The following is a 19,336-nucleotide window of genomic DNA, read 5'->3' on the forward strand; positions in this document are numbered from 1 at the left end:
AGATCATCTGGATAACCTGACAGCTTCTACATCAACACCTGCTGCTTCACCTTGCACCTTTATATTATGAACAGGGCTTCTTTCCTTAAACTTCATGAACCAACCTCTGCTAGTTTCAAACTTTTCTTGTGCACCTTCCTCACCTCTCTCAGCCTTCACAGAATTGAAGTTAGGGCCTTGCTTTGGAGTAGGCTTTGGCTTAAGGTAATATTATAGTTCCTTTGATCTTCTTTGTAGACCTCTAAATCTTCCTCCTTATCATCAATAAGGCTGTTTCACTTTCTTATCATTCCTGTATTCACTGCAGTAGCAATTTCAATTTCCTTCAAGAACTTTTCCTTTGCATTCACAACATGGCTAATTGATGCAAGAGACCTTTCAGCCTATTTCAGCTTTCAACTTGCCTCCCTCACTAGCTTAACCATCTCTAGCTTTTGATTTAAATGAGAAATGTGCGACTCTTCCTTTCACTTGAACATTTACAAAAGCCACTGTAGGGTTATTAATTGGCCTAATTTCAATATTGTTGTCTCTCAGGGAATAGGAAGGCCCAAGGAGAGGGAAAGAGAATGGGGAACGACTGGTCAGTAGAGCAGTCAGAACACACACACAACATGTAACCATTAAATTCACTGTCTAATATGGGCATGGTTTGCAGCACCCCCAAACAATCACAATAGTAATATCAAAGATCACTGACCACAGGCTATCATATCAGATATAATGATAATGAAAAAGTCTGAAATAGTGCAAGAATTACCAAATATGACACAGAGACATGAGCACATACTGTTGGAAAAATGGAGCTGAAAGATTTGTTTTACAAAGGCTTACCATAAATCTTTAATTTATTAAAAACACAGTATTGGCAAGGCACAATAAAGTGAAATGCAATAAAACATGGTATGCCTGTACTCTCCTGCTTCTTACCCTAATATTAGGTCACTAAATTCATATAGATCATGACACAGATGTATATGAAAATAAGTAATAGAAAACAACCACAGGACAATCTCATTTGATATATTATGATAGGTAGTTCTTAAAAGTAATTATTACACAAGATGACTAACCTGTCTACATGTTTCACAGGGACCTCGGTGACAACGCTGTGAACATCTATGAATTCCACATTCAAGTACTTTGTCACAACTGTCTCCACAAGTTGGTACATCTTCTGTACAAGGCAAAGAAAATCCTAAAAACAGACAAAAAGTCAATGTTAATAATAAGATACATTATTATTAAACATCAGCAAAATTCTATGTTCTTCAGGCTCCCTAAGGAATGCTGGCACTTTCAGACTATAAATTTTTGTATCCACATAATCATTGGGAAAAATTAACTTTAATGAAAATAATCCCTAATATTTGTTAAGCTTATGGTTTTTAAAAAGAAATTTGACACGTTACCATCCTCAAGAAACACATTTTTAAGGGCTCTCTCCTTCAGAAATAGTTATCTAAAGAAATGAGTCAAGACTACATAAATCATTCATGAATTTTCCTAATTTAAAAATTTGTTTTAAAAAATTTGCTCTGAACTACCCCACAAAGACAAAAAGAAAGATGTAGACTTTAAAACACTATAAAACTCAGGACAGGCGCAGTGGCTCACACTTATAATCCTAGCACTTTGGGAGGCCGAGACAGGAGGATTACTTGAGGCCAGGAGTTCGCGGCCAACCTGGGTAACATAGGAAGAGCCTATCTCTACAAAAATTTTTTAAAATGAGCCAGCCATGGTGGCAGGTGCCTGTATTCCCAGCTACTGAGAAGGCTGAGGCAGGAGGATCACTTGAGCCCAGGAGTCTGAGACTGCAGTGAGCTAGAATCACACCACTGCACTCCAGCCTGGGCAACAGAATGAAACCACCTCTCTTAAAAAACTGCAACAAGTACAAAATTATAAAACTCACCTTTAACATAAACATATTGTGACAAGTATTAGAAGCAGTCTTATACATATGATGCTGTTATTTGTGGGGAGTCAAAGAAGCTGACTCAAAGTGCTATCCTACTATGCCTTTACCTGAAAGCAGCCTAAAATAAACTCACCTATAACCTATTACATAATAATGACAATAGCACAGCCTCTGCTATTATCAAACCCCACCAGAGTGGTACATTTGTTATAAATGATGTACTTACATTGACACATCATAATCACCCAAAGCTCATAGTTTATATAAGGGTTCACTCATGGTGTTGTATATTTTATAGGTTTGGACAAATGTATAACAACATATATTCACCATTACAGTATCACATGGAGGAGTTTCCCTACCCTGAAAATCTTCTATGTCTCTCCTATTCATCTCTCTCTCTCTCCCCAACCCCTGGAAGCCATTGATCACCACAGTTTGGACCTTTCCAGAATGTCATAGTTGGAGGCTTAAATTTTGTAGCTTTTTCAGACTGGCTTCTTTCATTTAGTAATATGCACTTAAGTTTCCTGGAGCACGTCTTTTGAATGTCTTTTCATGGCTTGATAGCTCATTTCCTATATATAAAAAAAATAAGTCTTACTTGATTTCTGACATGGACAGAACCTTTTCCCAGATCGAGGACATTCTCCACAAGCACCAACATGGCAAACTTGCTCACATGTGTGATTACCACATGGCAGTGTTTTTCCACATACCTAAAATAAAACGCAATAAACACTAATGATTTAAAAGTTAACAAAAAAGACTTCATACAAGACACAATCTATTTTTCAATCACAAATAAACAACTGCTTATGTCCCTCATATTATTTTACTTTATATTTTATACAGGTGTCATACATATGTGTATATATAGGTAAATATATACATAGGTATATATAGGTACATATACGTATATATAGGTACATATATACATACGTTTACACACACATATATTTCCTATGCACCAAAAAGTATATTTTAAAAATGCAATACGGAAAAAAACTACATGCAGCTTCATATGGCCTTTCACGAACAAGGAATTCTAAGTGGCACTAAAACCATGCCAATTCTAGGACAAGCAACCTATAAAACCAATCTTACTTCCTCAATTTGATTAATTCAAGAAGCAGAGAGGGGTGCTGGTTGAAGAGAGGGGAAAGAGAAGAAGGGGACAAGAGCTAGCAAGAAAGAGTACAAATGTAGTGAATCCAAAATTCAATAAATACCTATTACTTTGAAAAAAATTTTTCCTCCAATAATTAAAAATGATATTAAATTTAAGAGTAGTTTCTTAAAACATGATATAATTCACCTGAGTTGCTATTCTTCCTTGCCTTTTATCCAACTAAACCTGATTAGCCTTGCTGCTTTCTAGGTTGTCTATGCTTTGTGTATTCTTTAATACCCACCCCTCGAAATGCATATAAACTTACTTGATCACAGTGCCATAGTGGACTTGCACAACTTCTTTCAGCTACTTTTTTGCCACAGACACACTTTTGTCTACTAACTCTTGGACAAGGTTGACAGCTTCCTAAAACCACAACGACAAATTAGCACAGAAATTGACTTTTGCTTAGTCAGAAAAATCTAATGGGTATGGCCTTTTACCTGCATGACAAGGATTTTCACACTTATGTTGCCCACAAAGCAACTTCCGTCCACATGGCAGCTGACAAGACCATTCCTTGGCACTGCACCTACGAGGGATAGGTTTTGCTTTCTTACAGTAACAAGTAGTTGTGACCATCTTTGGACAAGGAGGGCAGGGACCTAGAATTCAGTAAAAGCAAAAAAAAAAAAAAAAAAAATCTAAAGTCAGAAACTAAAACTTTCATTTTCTACACCTATCAATAATTTCTAGAACTTTCTTTACTGATACTTGACAAAAGGCAATAACTTTCAATATTTTCTCATGGCAAACTTCAATTGTGAATTCAACTTTTACAATTTTTTTTTTGTCTCAACATAAGAAGAAATAATCACCCACAAACAATTAAAAATGCAATATATAACTCACCTGGATGACAGAGGAGTAAACATTTATGGCCACAAGAAGGTTTAAATTCACGCTCACATACTTGGCCGCATGAATGAGGCACAAGCCACGGATCTAAAGGTGGATCTTCCACTTTTCCACAATAGCAATAGTACCTACTAGGTGTTTCAGATCGTTTGTACTCAAACCTACATTTTGGACTACAAAGAAGAATAAATTATTAAAGCTAACTTCGCCTTTAAAAGCAACATGAGAGACAGAAATATAAATGAACTTAGTAACAGAGTATATTCTGTTAAACTAGTTTTATGTTAAGGAACTCTGCTCCATCTTTGTGTTAGTAAAAAAAACAAGATCTTATTAAAATCTATTTCAACCATATAGAACAGCACTGCACAATATAATGTGCTGAGATGATGAAACAGTTTTATACCGGGATCGTCCAATACAGTAGCAATTAGCCACATACTGTGAGCACTTGAAACGTGGCTAGTGCTTACAACTGAGGAAGGAATCAAATTTCTTATTTTATAATTTCTGAATATTGAAATAGCTACATGTGGCCAGTTACCATGAATTAAACAGCACATATCTAGAATACAGCTACAAAAAGAAAGTAACATTAGTTTTCTACTAAGTACCTGAACTTTATTCTTTTTTTTTTTTTTTTTTTATACTTTAAGTTCTAGGGTACATGTGCATAACGTACAGGTTTGTTACATATGTATACTTGTGCCATGTTGGTGTGCTGTACCCATCAACTCGTCAGCACCCATCAACTCGTCATTTACATCAGGTATAACTCCCAATGCAATCCCTCCCCGCCCCCCACCCCGTGATAGGCCCCGGTGTGTGATGTTCCCCTTCCCGAGTCCAAGTGATCTCATTGAACTTTATTCTTGAGAAATTCACTCTGCTTTTCATAAAGCTCAACTTTTTAAGTTTTGTTTTGTGGATTACAAATAAACAAAATATATTAGCAACAGCAAACAGAAGAGAGAAGTCAGGTTATAGACAGGCAATACCACAAGAAACATGACTACAATTTAGAATTAAGGGGAAATAAACTTGAAAATAAAGAATTTCATAATTCACAACATCTAGCACAAAAAAATATAATTCTTTTTTTTTTTCTTTTTTGAGACAGAGTCTCACTCTGTCACCCAGGCTGGAGTATAGTGGCGCAATCTCATCTCACTGCAACCTCTGCCTCCTAGGTACAAAAAATTCTTGTGCCTCAGTGTCCCAAGTAGCTGGGACTACAGGTGTGCACCACTACGCCCAGCTAATTTTTTGTATTTTTAGTAGATTCGGGGTTTTTGCCATGTTGGCCAGGAGTTGAAACTCCTGACCTCAAGTGATTCACCAGCCTTGGCCTCCCAAAGTGCTGGGATTACAGGCATGAGCCACTGTGCCCAGCCCAAAAAAAGATATAATTTGAATGTGCCTAAGTCAAAGAAAAGTTCAAGTACCATGAAAGGCTTTAAACTTCCACCATTAAAATAAATAAATTTTGGTAGTAGAAGTGTTAACCTTCAGCTCTATCAGAAATGTACTTGTAGATCATCATAGATGACTTCATTCTCAAAAGACGCTTTAACCTTATCTCCCAGACAAATGAGTATAGTTAGTACATTACACGGGAACAAGTTTCATATTAACATTTAAATTTCTTTTGTATCATATACAAAATATTTTCATTGTCATAAGAATATGTTCGGTTTCCAAATAAATGCCACATAAATATTCAAAATAACCAAAAGATATTTGTTCTTGTAATGAAAAATCAAAAACAAAATACTAAGTTCATCTGTCTCTGGAATAAATAACTGGCACTTTATTGGAAGAGTTCAATTTTTTTTTATTAAAAGTGTTTACTATTCCTTTAAGCTAGTGTGGAGGGGGATATGTATTTTTAATAAGCGTAGGTATGGATGACTAACAGGCAACTCAACATACCTTAACACTGCCCATCAGCACTGAAACTGAACTGGCCCAGTGAGGGTAATATATGCAAATGTATGAGTTTTATTTTAAAATGGGATGACAACAATGAAATGTAATTATGCTAGATCTTATTCATTAAAAAGTAGTATCTTAGTAGAAACCTGTATTTTAAATTTTTTATTTCCATAAAATAACTTAAAATTATTAACATTTTACCAAGTTCTAGCTCCATCTTGATGAGGATTAAACAAAATGGGTTCTTAACCAGAACGGTCATTTATTTTCTTAAAAAAGTATGAAATATGGAACACAAAGTATATAGCACAGCTGATTAAACTGTTGTTCCTTTTAAATTAGAAGTAACAGTACATTTTTTTTAATTGATCCTTTCCTTCTCTATGGCAAAATGACTACTTAAAACAGAAGTGAGGGTAAAAAAATATATACGTAAGGTTTAAATCTCTAAACTAACAAGCTGGAACACCTGGCTTAATTCCATACCTATTAAACACTAAAAGTCCTCCACCACAAGTAAATAATATGCAGGAGCAAAACAAATATACTTTGAAATGTTTGAAACAGTTTTCAAAAAGTGTGCATTCAATGAAAAGAAAAATAACAGTTCTAAAAGCAAGGTCAAAAAACATAACTCAGATGAAAGAATAGCAAAAGCACTGAATTTAAAAGTAAGAAATCCTAGGTTTCAAATTTTGGCTCCACTACTTAAGAGTGAGGAGCGTGAAATCATCTCCCTTCAATTAACTTCAATATCCCCATTGGTAACAGGAAAATAAAATCTCTCACAGATTGCTGAGAATTATTTTTACATACTCTTCTAAAAGTCACCAGCATGTCTAAATGTTTTTTAAAAACTACACCACTGGCCAGATGCGGTGACTCACGCCTGTAATCTCAGCACTTTGAGGGGCCAAGGTGTGTAGATCACCTGAGGCCAGAAGTTCAAGACCAGCCTGGCCAACATGGTGAAACCCCATCTCTACTAAAAATACAAAACTTAGCCGGACATGGTGGCGGGCACCTGTAATCCCACCTACTCTGGAGGCTGAGACAGGAGAATCGTTTGAACCGTACAGGCAGTGGCTGCAGTGAGCCGAGATCACACCACTATACTCCAGCCTGGGCAACACAGCAAAACTGTCTCAAAAAAATAAAAATTTAAATTTAAAAAAAAAAAAACTCAAAATTTTAAACATAAAATTAGTTACTAAAGTTACAAAATGTGACCACACAGAGCCCCTGAAGCTTATGCTTCATTACTTTGACAGTCAATCTACCTCTCTGGACAGCCAACATGAATGAGTTTCTTGTTGTCTTTACTTAGCAGAGATATAAAATTCGACTCTCCAACTCTTTCTGGAAATATAACAAAAGTTCTCAAGACCAAATAATCATCAATAATAAGCAAAACTAATAAATGTAAAAAAATAATGATATTGTATATTATACACTTGCAGTTTTGAGATTTGGGAGGATAAAACTGGGAATCTTATAATCAGAATACATTAAATGATAGTCTTGTACAAGGTAATAATAATGCATCCTCATAGAATTCTGGACAGGAAGATCACAATTATGAATGATTCTCAGTCCTACAGAAAACTGAAAGTCCTTTCAAAGGATAATTAAGGAACTGTTTTGCAGAGGAAAAATTAAGTCTGGATGATTTATTAGTTATATAAATTCAAATTGAAAAAAACCAGCCTTTATCAAGGTTCCATATATTTACACACCAAATGACTAATTAAAGGCCCAACATGGATATTGAAACCACCAATAAAGCAACGTAGAATCTACAATTTTCATTTATTCTACAAATTTAATAATCCAACTAGGCCAGGCGCAGTGGCATGCCAGCCTAGTTGGCACTTTGAGATTTTTTGGGATGGGTCACCTGAGGTCAGGAGTTCAAGACCAGCCTGGCAGACATGGTAAAACCCCGTCTCTACTAAAAATACAAAAAATTAGCCAGGCGTAGTGATGGGTGCCTATAATCCCAGCTACTCAGGAGGCTGAGACAGGAGAATCTCTTGAACCCAGGAGGTGGAGGTTGCAGTGAGCCAAGATCATCATTGCACTCCAGCCTGTGTGACAAGAGTAAAACTCCATCTGAAAATAATAATAATAATCCAACTAACTAGAAAAAGTTACCAAGGCCAGGGATAATCTCTCTTTCCAAAATCATCATCAGTCACAGAAGATACAAGAAACTCGCTGTCTTTAGCCCACTTCTGGATACAGGGCATGTGAAATATACAGAAACATCCCGAACAGCTCCAAACCTAAGACAAAGGTATCAGAAGTTAATATATGTTAATTTTTCTTTGTTAATTGTAAAATAATTTAAAATGAGTATCACACTAAACTATTTTCAAGAGCTACCTAAGGATTAAAGAAAAAAGGTCTTTCCTTCCAGTATAACAGAACTGTTTCATGGGAAATGCATTTAAAGTAGAATATGTTAAAGAAAATTATTATTAATCACACAGATTCATTCGGCTAGAAATAATTACTGCTAACATTCTGGACAGTCTCCAAATTTATATATATTTTTTTCATACTTTTAAAAAATAAGGTCATACTATAATAACTGAAATGTAATTTTATAGTCTTTCTTATAAGCATATTTATAGCTATACATTACATCATGTAGATGTAGGTACTTAAATTTCTTGTTGTTGGATGGTTATTTCCAAGTATAAATAATACTACGAAAGAATCCTTAAACATAAATATGCACATATATATCTACATAGCCCTTTTGTTACATAAAACCTGTTAGTCTAACACCTAACTAATGCTAAATTTTAAAAATTAGGTAATCAAAAACTAAGAATATACATAATTTAAAAGCTTAAGAATAATACTAAATTCATTTTTAAAACCTGCCAAATACTTTGATAAAACTGATAAAAATCAGTTCCCCTTTCCTTATAACATTTTACAACTGTTCGAGAAAATCAGATATGTAGCATATTGCATGAGCTAACAACAGCATTAAACAGCCAACTTCTTAGTTTGGGTTATCCCCAAAGCAGTATCTGAGATAAGAACTTGGATGCAGGAGTAAGGGGACTAGACGGGAAAAAGAAATGCCAATGAATGGCATATTGTTGAGCTGATTACCACTAAGGGCCACAGAAGCTCAATCCTACAGGGGACCATCTGCAGAACCATGTAAAACACGCCTTGGACTGCCCAGCCCCAACCGCTAATGATAAGGAGGTTGGGGCATTCACCTACCAAGTCCCTGTGGTGCAATGTTGCTGCAAGGGGCTTTAACTCTCCAGTGCTTCTGCACTATAGCCATGTACTAGCTAAGTCAATTTCCAAGAAGAAAATTCAGAGGTGGAAAAAACGCACACACACAGCAAGTGTTTAAAGTGGGTTTGTATCTGCATGCAGAGATTATGCATTCCCTGTAGCTGAAATCAGAGTAAACCAACTAGATGTGACTCTAGGCACAAAAGGAATCTATATCTGATATACTCTTCTATCCAACCAGAGCATGTTAAATTTCTGATTCACTCTACATGACCAAACTATTTCATCTGACTTGATTTGCTTTCTCTAGGCAATGCTGCTATAATAGTAGTGAATTAATCTAAGGTCTAAATGTTGAGTCTTTCATATTCAGTAATCACTTCTTAATTGCTTCATTAATGCCCTTTTAAATTTACATAGAGATATTTTTATCACTAGGCCATAGCTCCTCCAAGGACATGAGTTTTGTCCAAATCTCTCTCCCCACTGACCCTCACCACTTCCCAAAATGCCTTTAACACAGGATACGCTAACTAATTAAGCCATAAGTGTTACTGCCAAGTTCTACTTTCTTGAAGATAGGGGCTGTATCTTTTTCCAAACCCAATAAAAGTAGTAAAATATAGTACATTTTAACATTTCACTCTTGTGGGAATCTATAAAGTACAGATGCTAAAAATGTTCTATCAAATCAACATTTGCATTAAAACTGAAGACAACTAAGTTATTTCAATAGTGCTAAAAATACTGGATACTCATTTAGTGGTAGTTTTTTAAAAATTATATATTTTAAAATGAAGATCAACTCATATACAAAATTTTCAAATGAAGTATTTTTAAACAAAAGTAAACAAAAGAATAAATCATTAAATATTATAAGTGCAAACTAAGATATTTTGGGGAGATACATTAATATAAATAAGGAGAAAAACTTACTGCTTGGTTTCTCTTCACCGAAGCAATACAAATTAAGCATGTCATAGCCCCTGCTTGAAAAGCTTCATTTACATATTGTTTTGTTCGCTCTAATTCACGTGTATCTCCATCTGGAAATTTAAAGATTGAAAATCTCACCCTAAACAACATCTGAAAATAACACAAACTCACTAATAGCACCACATTACGTAAGAACTGTCTAGCACTATCAATTGCTCAAAATATAGCTGTAAAACAAGAAGTTTTTTTAAAAAAGTAACCAATGAGCTGTCAAGACGTAACAAAGTCTGTGTATTAAATCTTGTATACATGGTTCAAAATCAGCACCTCAGCTCTCTCTCTCAGTTATACTTACTTTTTTGGCTATTACAATTCTCAACAAATTTGGTGGAGGCAGAGCCATAAGCAAGAGCTGGAAGATGTAAAGTCTTAAGGAAACGCAAAGTGTGAAAGAAAGCCTAAACTAATTAGTAGAGTCACTTAGCATAAATATAAGCATAGATGTGAGTGAGTGGGTGTGTGTGTGTGTGTGAATTTAGTAGGTGTATTCTTAATAAAAACTTGTTGATGAAAAGACCCTGAGGTTTTTACAGTACGATAACCACATCTCATGAAATATGTTCACTATTTCTGCTTAAGAAGGCAGAATAAGCTTTTTAGAAAAAACAGTACCAGACGTTATTTTCTTTGAGTAATTACTGAGTGCTTACTTGTTAGACACTGTACTATTAGTACTTCAATAGGATTAAATGAGCTATTATCTTCATTTTACAAATGAGAAAACTGAGGCACAAAAGAATTAACTTCAGTTTGCCTACAAAGTGAACCCTCTTAACCTCTACGCTACACTGCAGTGAGCAGTTACTACAGGAAGATCCAACAAATAACAAGTAACAGCAAAATGAAAAATAGAACAAGTCACCTAAAGCACAAATGACAATAAAAGGGCAATAATCTGAGTCACTTTAGTATGAGAAAAATAAGCCTGCATGGCTTTAGAACAATAAAGATATGTTCAATAGAGGTTGACTGAGTCTTCAAAAAAAAGTAGATTAAAACATAAACTAACATAAGTACAGAACTTATCATGGTAATAACGTGGTTCAAGCCAAAATTTAAGTTGCCAAAAAGAAAAATGACATAAATAGGACATGTGGCTAATTCTTTACTTTCTAAAATCATCTGAACAAACACAGCACTTACAAAAGCTTGCCCTACCATAAAATAAATGTGATTTAGGACATTAAACAAAATAAACACAAACATACTCTCAAAACTATAAATTATTATAAAATTATTAAAGACAATTGCTTTATTTTAAACAAACATTGTAGTATTTTAAAAAATCCTTAAGAGCAGAATAATAATATGGGGTGTCTATTTTGCTTTTCAACTCAGCTGGCATTAACAGATACAAAACATTTTAAATTTCATCTAATTTAACAGCTAACTCAAAAAACAGTATTTAAGAAGAAGACAGAACAGACTTTTACAAAATAAAAACTAACCTTATATTTTAAAAATTTATGTAAGATTTCCTTGAAACATTTAAAGTTTGGCTGCATCAATAAAATGTACTGCCCAGCACTTCACAGTGGATAGCATGGCATTTGAAGTCATGCATTTTAAAAAGATCACTCTGGCAACTAAAGAAAAATGAGTATGTGGAGGCCAAGACTGAAAGCAGGAAGTACCCGTTAAGAGGTAGTTACAGCAGATAAAGCAAAAAATGAGCTTGAGCAAGTGACCTAATGTGTCTCAGTTTTCTCATCTGTAAAATTAGTAGTAACAGTTATCTACCTCACAATTATTATATGGATTTAATCCACATTAAGCAGCTGTAAAGGCTTAAACTAGGCAGTAACAGTACACAGGCAGAGTAAGGGTAGATTTAAGAAATTTAGGAAGTAAAACTTAGGAGGACTTGGTGACAATGAGATTGTATCAGTTTTAAAAGCTGATGTTCATGTCAAGATTCAGAAGGAAGAGTGCTGTGTCCGCTGAGCTGTCTGACATGGGCAGAGGGAGAATTGCAGTAAACAACATGCATATGCCATCTCTGCTCCCAGATGGCTGGCTTGGGAGGGTGACTGAGAAAACTGTAGTGCTATTAAGATAAAGAACACAAAAGAATAAAAAAGTTCTCTTTCAACAGCAGTTTGATGTGTCCATGCATCAGCAAGATAGAGATACTCATCAGGAAGTTGGCCATGCAAGTCCGAAATTTGAGAGAAGAATCACAAAAATGCAAAGGCTGTGCTCAAATAAAAATGAACTCCTTTGGTAAAGTCCTGGTCTTCAATTCAATAATGTTAAGGTGGGAACCATCCCATTACTCTGGCATGTATGTTCTTAAATCAAGTGATCAGATTTTCTTACATTGGTAGAGGCAAAGGAATGGGAATCAAATACTAATGGATTTTATACAAAACACAGCATAAAAAAATTACCATAACACTGTAAGACTAAAAGCAGATTAAAAATTAATAAAACTTACAAATGACAAATGTTTTCTACATGCTAGACTGAAAGACATTATTGCATTTCCTGTTGTAAAATAAAATCTGACTCTATGTAGAATGGTTCAAGCGAAGTCCTCTCAAAGCAGAAAACTTCTTAAGATTATTTTCTATAAAGTCCTTTAGAAACAAGAAACCCTCTAACCTTAGAATTACTTTTTATCAATTCTTACCTTGCCAAACTAGACTTCTCAGCCAAACTTCCTAATCTTAATTCCTTAGCAGTTATGGTAAATTCCTTAGAAACCTACTCGATGATGTGCAACTATCTTCATGATCCTATCAGTATACTCAGGCAACTACCTAATCACCAAGGTTATGGGTTGGGAAGGCAAGGGTGAAATACATAAATTCTTCTGTCTGAAGACTTGAGTAACTCTCAGCCAGGCACAGTGGCTCACGCCTGCCACTTTGGAAAGCTGAGGTGGGAGAATTCCCTGTAGCCAGGAATTCAAGACCAGTCCTGGCAACACAGGAAAACCCTGTCTCTACAAAAAAATTCTAAAAAAATTAGCCAGGCATGGTGGTGTGCACTTGCAGTACCAGCTACTTGGGAGGCTAAAGCAGGAGGGTCACTTGAGCTTGGTAGTTCAAGATTGTAGGGAGCTATGATCACACAACTGCACTCCAGCCTGGGCAATAGAAGAAGACTGTCTCCAAAAAAAAAAAAAAAAGACTAACTCTCATGCTCTTTATTTGCCTTCATGCTAACTCATGCTCAAACTCTGTTATGCTTCTGATTCTGTTGTACCAACAGTCCTGAATCCTGGCATCACTGGCCTTATACTTCTCATGAAAGCACAATATAATAACTAAGGAACACATTAGTATAGAGTAGAAGAGAGCTTAGGATGTGGGGCCTTATGATCAAGGGAAGACATGACTGAAAAAGGAAACAAATTTTTTAAAAGAAAGCAGCAGCTATGATAGAAAATCTCTAATAATCAAGCCACAAAATACATTAAACATTCCAGCAAACAGATACACAGCACAGACTACACAACAGGCACTACCATAAGCACTACGGTACTTACACATAGTGATTCATTTCATCCTAACAACTCTAAGGTACTTAGTGTCACTATACCCACTTTACAAAAGAAGAAACCGAGCCCCTAAGATGCTAAGCAATATGTCAAACATCCTACAGCCAAGTAGCAAAGCCAAGAATCAAACCATGGCAATCTGGCTCAAATGTCAATGTTCTTAACTGCTGTACAACGCTGCTTTTCCCCCATAAACAGGTACAAAAGTAACCATCTAATCTCCTCAGAATTTTCCTGCTTTTACAGAGAAGATGCAATCATCCCAGTAATGGCTCTAAAGCTAAGTAAACTAGGTTTAAACCCAGCTCTCCCAATTACTAATGGTGTAACTCTAGGAAAGTCACCTCTTCTCTGTAGAATTGTTTCCCAAAATATTTCTAAGGTTTTTCCTGGTTTTAACAGTATGCTAAAGTAAGAAAAAGAACCAAGCAAGGGTATAAATATATATTACTAATAAAAGGTTATAAACAATATGACATTTCTATAAATATATTAATAAATGTTGACATTACATGCAAAATACTACTTCTTTTTTTTTTTTAATTGAGACAGTCTTGCTCTGTCTCCCAGGCTGGAGTGCAGTGGCGTGATTTTGGCTCACTGCAACCTTCACCTCCCAGGTTCAAGCAATTCTCCTGCCTCAGCCTCCTGAGTAGCTCGGATTACAGGCGTGCACCACCACGCCCACCTAATTTTTTTGTATTTTTAGTAGAGACGGGGTTTCACCATGTTGGCCAGGCTGGTCTCAAACTCCTGACCTCGAGTGATCCCCCCGCCTTGGCTTCCCAAAGTGCTGGGGTTATAGGCATGAGCCACTGTGCCTGGCCTACATGCAAGAATATTTCCAATAATAATTTTAAAGTATAAAAGGCAGAAAGTTTGACAATATTTACATTTAAAATAATCTATTTTTACACTTAATACTAAAGTGGTACACAGCAACATCACTTTGGCCCGTTCTCACATAAACATATGTGGCTTTAAGAGCAACCAGATATAAACCACAGATAACACGAATGTACATGTCAAACCTGAGGGAATTTAGGTTTTTCTTTTTTTTAAAGTATGGCTAGGTGCAGCACATGCCTGTAGTCTCAGCTACTCAGGAAGCTGAGGCAGGAGGATCACTTGAGCCCAGGAGTTCGAGGCTGCAGTGAACTATGATTGTACCACTGCAGTCCAGCCTGGGCAACAGGATAAGACCCCAACTCTAAAAATAAATACATCAGATGTTGTAAATAAGATATAAAATAAGGAAATAAAGAATTAAAAAGACTTCAAGACACATTTAACACGATGAAAAAATGAATAGATTGAGGGGGTACACAAAGTCCTCTAGTTAAATTAAATCATCAAAACCAGAAAAAAACTTGCCCCAGTTTGTTGCTCCAGAGCTTTAGCAGCCCCATCCAAGCTTTCTACTGAAATGCCAATTAAATACATACAAAGGCCTCCCAAGGCTATAAAAGAGCCACTGCCATTCTATTTGCTTTATACAAAAATTAGTATTACACAATATATAACTCAAATACCAAAGTGTACAAAAATTCAACTCTAGAACACACAGTGCTCGTCTTAAGACATAACATCTATTCCATATAGAACAAAGGCATTACCAAAAAAATGTCAGGAATACAGTTTCATTGACGTCAAAGGTCAAAATTTAGATGATCAGTACCTGTCTGAGTAGTGTATGTTATAAACGTATTTGCAACTATTTTTCCTTGTTTTCCTTCAAAATCTTCATCTCCTTCTTCTTCAGATGAAGAGCTAAAGTGTTCTTCAACAAGTTTTCTGGCTGCAGCTTGGTTAGCTTTCTTGATTTCTTCAAATTTTTTCTGAGATATTAGCTCTGTTTAAAAGAAAAAAGTTTCATTTCTGCAAAACAATCTCTCAAAAAGAAAAGCATAATGTGCTATCATTTTACAACATGCATTTCAAAGTCACCTTTGGAGCATTCTATCTTCCTGTAATCCATGAGAAAAGTATTTTGAAATTCCTTGACACACAAATAAAGCAGATACCACAACAAAAACTTACACTTTTGTAAATATCCTGCTAAAATGAAGCAAATTTTTATGAAAACGGTGATTAACAAATCAAGAAAAACATACGAAAATACAATAGAATTATCAAAATACTGGTGATCAACTTCAAAATAAGGACTAACAAAAATTAAGATGTTTTAAAGTACATTGTGCACAATAATTTTTAAGAAGTGAGGAAACATGTCCACAGTGAGCACATAAAGAATCAGGGAAGGTAGGTACTTCAAACTACCACCTTCTGAACAACAGGTAGGATAGGACAGGACGGTCCAGCCCAGTCCAGCCCAGTCCCACGAAAGAGTTTGTATCAGCAGTACTCACTATACACCTACTATATTTATAATCGGCTTCTTAGGTCAAAAACTTTTTGCCTTTAGTATTGACTTTTTGTGATCACAAAAAAATAAACATTTTACATTAATCCACACAAAATATTAACATGGAAAACATGTTTCTTCCAACTTCATTCCAAAAAGAATGTTAATTTTGGATTTGTTCTTCCACTATTTAGCACTATCTGTACTTCTCATTTTGTTACTTGATTAATCATGCAAAACAAAATCAGATTACTTCACTGCACATACTCCCAAAGAAGCTTCAAACTTCTTGAGAGCAAGGACCACGGGGATTTTCTTCAAGCACTAAGTGTTAATAAGCTCTTATGGACAGCAAACACAGTTTAAGAAGGGAGCCATAAACCTGCAGAATTGATCTGAGTTCATGAATTCCCATCTTGAGAGGATTTTAAATTTACTGATTGACTATTTTAAAATTCACATTGTACTTGAAACTGATGAGCCACTACCAAGAGAAGTTCTCTTAGCTTAGGTGGTATATTCATACTTGATTATGTTCCCTCATGAAACATTTTCCTTTTCTTATTGCAGCCAGTTTGGTTAGGGGTTATTAACAAAACAAACTGAGTATTTCAAGTAAACCAGGACCAAAATGTATATCATGCTTCCCTAGCAATCTTTGAGTACTGGGAAAAAAGAACTGGCTATGAGATATATAACTCAAAACTTGTCATAAAAGAGATGATAAATGTCATTAATCTATGGGAAATTAGCACTTAAAAGACATAAGAAAAAAGGCTGAATTGGACAGAGATAATGAGAACATTCATAACCTGATAAATGTATTCATCTAACATCATCTCAAGGTAAAGACAAGTTGACAACGCAACCTTCTCACGTATTATTTCTTACAGCCAAATCTCAACTATCCAGGTAGAGAATGCTTGTTTTCATTCTACCCACAAGATCTAAGAAAGTTTACCAAACCTGTTCACACGTCTCCATATTGCATACCTTATCATTACCACCATTAACTGCATGCTAAGACAATACCACCTACGTTTAAAATTAGCCTAGGAGAAAAATCACTGATACTCAATTCTGCTACCCACCCGAAAAAAAATGTATCCTGAAATGCATTCCAAACACAAAAATAAAATGATTTCAGGGATTATTCCCTCGGCCCCATGCACAACCGTAAGTGCTCCCTGGCTCCACGAAAACATGGTCTCGGATGAAAGGTATTGACATATCGGAGGCAACACCAGATATATCCACAGAAGGACATGGAATTTGTAAATAGGAACTACAGTCAAGGAAGGTATCAAAAGCTCAAGTGCTTACAAGGAATAGAAAAGTCAAGAAACAAAGGCAAAGGTAAAGATGACAAAAGACACCTGGCTCCAGAAATGAGAGAGAATGTGAGAGGGAGTGCCCAAGTCCAATCTAAATGGGATTTCTGTGACTCAGCTGAGCTGACTGTTGCCATGCACAAAGATACTAAAGCCACAAGGTTGTTAACCAGATTTTTAAAAACGACAAACAAACGCTGACAACCAATCCACATATAAAACTGTGTTAACCAAACAACACTATAGACCAAATCAGAACACCGGGCCACACTTTACAACTTATGGTCTGGAGATTCAAGCAGGCAAGAGTGGAGGGAAGGAACAAAGGTAATACCACCTAAAATTAAGATGAAAGAGGTGCGATGGAAATCTACCTAGAGTGCCGAAAAGAGCTGCCACCTGAAAGGCTGGAGAAGTGGGCCGGAAAACAAACTCCCGAAGGAGGGGAAAAGCAGTGAAAGAGAGAAGGCGAGGGCGGAGGCGGTCCTGACTAGCAACTGCCTTAGGAGGCATCCAGGTGAGCCCGCGGGCGGGAGCCATTCTCACCGCTGGCTGCGGGAGTCTGCAGGGCTTGGGATCCCGCTGGGCTGTGCCTGCTCCCTGCAGCCGCCGAGGTCGCGACTCCTCCGGGACTGGCGCCAAAAGGAACGGCGCCCACCGACCCCTTCTCTCGCCCTCCTCCGGCGCCGCGGAGATGGATTCCATTTCCTGAGGGGGCGGCAGTGGCCCGTCCCCGGGCTCGGCCTCTGCCACCGGCCACCTGGCGCCAGGAAGCTTCCATCCCTGCAGAGGAGAAAAAAAAAAAAAAAAAAGAGTGGAAGGAGGTGAGCGCAGCGACGACCGAGGCGAAGGAGGAGAGAGTCGGTGCGGAAACCCCGTATGAGGGACCGAGTGAGGAAGGTTCCTGCAGGACGGGGACCGAGTTTCAGGAGGTCGCGGCCCTGCCTTTACCGGAGGGCGAGTCCCCGCCAAGCCCGGGCTTTGGAGATGGACCGAAGAGGCGAGGGAGGACTAGGCAGAGAAATAAACCGCGGAGCAAGGAGCACACAGTGCCCAAGACGGAAAGCCGGAGGAGAAGAGGAAAGCGCCTCCTCAGCCTCTGGGGGAGCGTAGTAGGGGAAGAGTCACAGACTGACCCTGCGGCTCCTGCCCGGAACCAACCGCAGCGGTAGACCCCACTGAAAGCTACGTCTCCTTACCGACGGCGCTCGTCCCAACAGACTACAACTCCCAGAAGCCCTCGCCCGCGGTCCGGCGACTGCGTGGCAGCACAGGCCGCTTCCTTATCCGGAAAAGTGCGGGGGTTGGGCGTGAGGGGAACCCCAAGCGCCTGCGCTGGCCTCTGAAAACTACAACTCCCGGCGTGCTCTGGGGCTAGGGAGGGGTCGAAGGTCATAGGGGCGGACGATGGTGGAGGTGGGCGGGTCCAGAGGGTCTAGTGACTCCCCAATTTGCTTCTGCTTCTGCAGGACTGCCCTAAACCCAGCTGGGTATGAGGATTTCATGGCTCTGTCCCAATTGGCTCTCTGTCATATTTTATTATCCTTGCCTTTGGGCTTGCGGATGGCAGGAGGTGTCAATGTAAAATAATCAACAGCACAAAGTTTGAGGATAGCCCACCTTAGAAACACCGACTCCTAGGAAAGCAGTCAGCCTTCCGAGGTAGAGATTTAAGATTTCGTTTATGTAGGCAGAAACGGAGACGTTTTTAGGAGGATTACAACATTTTCTCATACAAGGTTAGCGAATAGTTACAACAATTTGCTTATAGACAGTATTTCTTTTTGGGAAGGGTACGTTTAACGTTTTTCATAAAGGATTTTCTTTCATCTGATCTAAGCAAACCAGGGCAACAAAGCAGAACTTAATCTATAAGGATCATTAAGAAGGCAGGAAGTTTTTGTCCTTAACTTCGTTTAATTCTCTCTACCCATTGTATAGAACAAGAAAAATAAGAAAGCAAGTTAATCTGTAATCTGAG

At 37.3% G+C, this 19,336-nt stretch overlaps 1 protein-coding gene across 7 annotated transcripts in view; it reads right to left on the reverse strand.

Moving 5' to 3' along the window:
* Positions 1-18,580, reverse strand: part of NFXL1 (nuclear transcription factor, X-box binding like 1) — a 67,259-nt gene extending 48,679 nt beyond the window's left edge. For 2 of the 7 annotated variants that reach the window (XR_012434812.1, XM_005554835.5), the window contains exons 1-10: positions 18,492-18,573; positions 17,902-18,138; positions 15,338-15,511; positions 10,095-10,204; positions 8,046-8,176; positions 3,951-4,129; positions 3,542-3,703; positions 3,364-3,464; positions 2,529-2,643; positions 1,074-1,198 (exon numbers count right to left, since the gene is read on the reverse strand). Coding sequence is in view for 6 of the 7 variants with exons in the window: in XM_005554835.5 (XP_005554892.3) it covers positions 1,074-1,198; positions 2,529-2,643; positions 3,364-3,464; positions 3,542-3,703; positions 3,951-4,129; positions 8,046-8,176; positions 10,095-10,204; positions 15,338-15,511; positions 17,902-18,136 (1,332 nt within the window). In the remaining variant the exon portion in view is untranslated. Of the gene's footprint in view, positions 1-1,073; positions 1,199-2,528; positions 2,644-3,363; positions 3,465-3,541; positions 3,704-3,950; positions 4,130-8,045; positions 8,177-10,094; positions 10,205-15,337; positions 15,512-17,729; positions 18,139-18,306 lie in introns of all 7 variants that reach the window. The other 5 variants (XM_005554836.5, XM_074039732.1, XM_005554838.5 and 2 more) reach the window with 5 other exon arrangements.
* Between the last annotated feature and the right edge of the window lie 756 nt (positions 18,581-19,336).

The sequence above is a fragment of the Macaca fascicularis genome, chromosome 5, assembly GCF_037993035.2.
Source record: "Macaca fascicularis isolate 582-1 chromosome 5, T2T-MFA8v1.1".
In the NCBI taxonomy this organism is placed as follows: domain Eukaryota; kingdom Metazoa; phylum Chordata; class Mammalia; order Primates; family Cercopithecidae; genus Macaca; species Macaca fascicularis.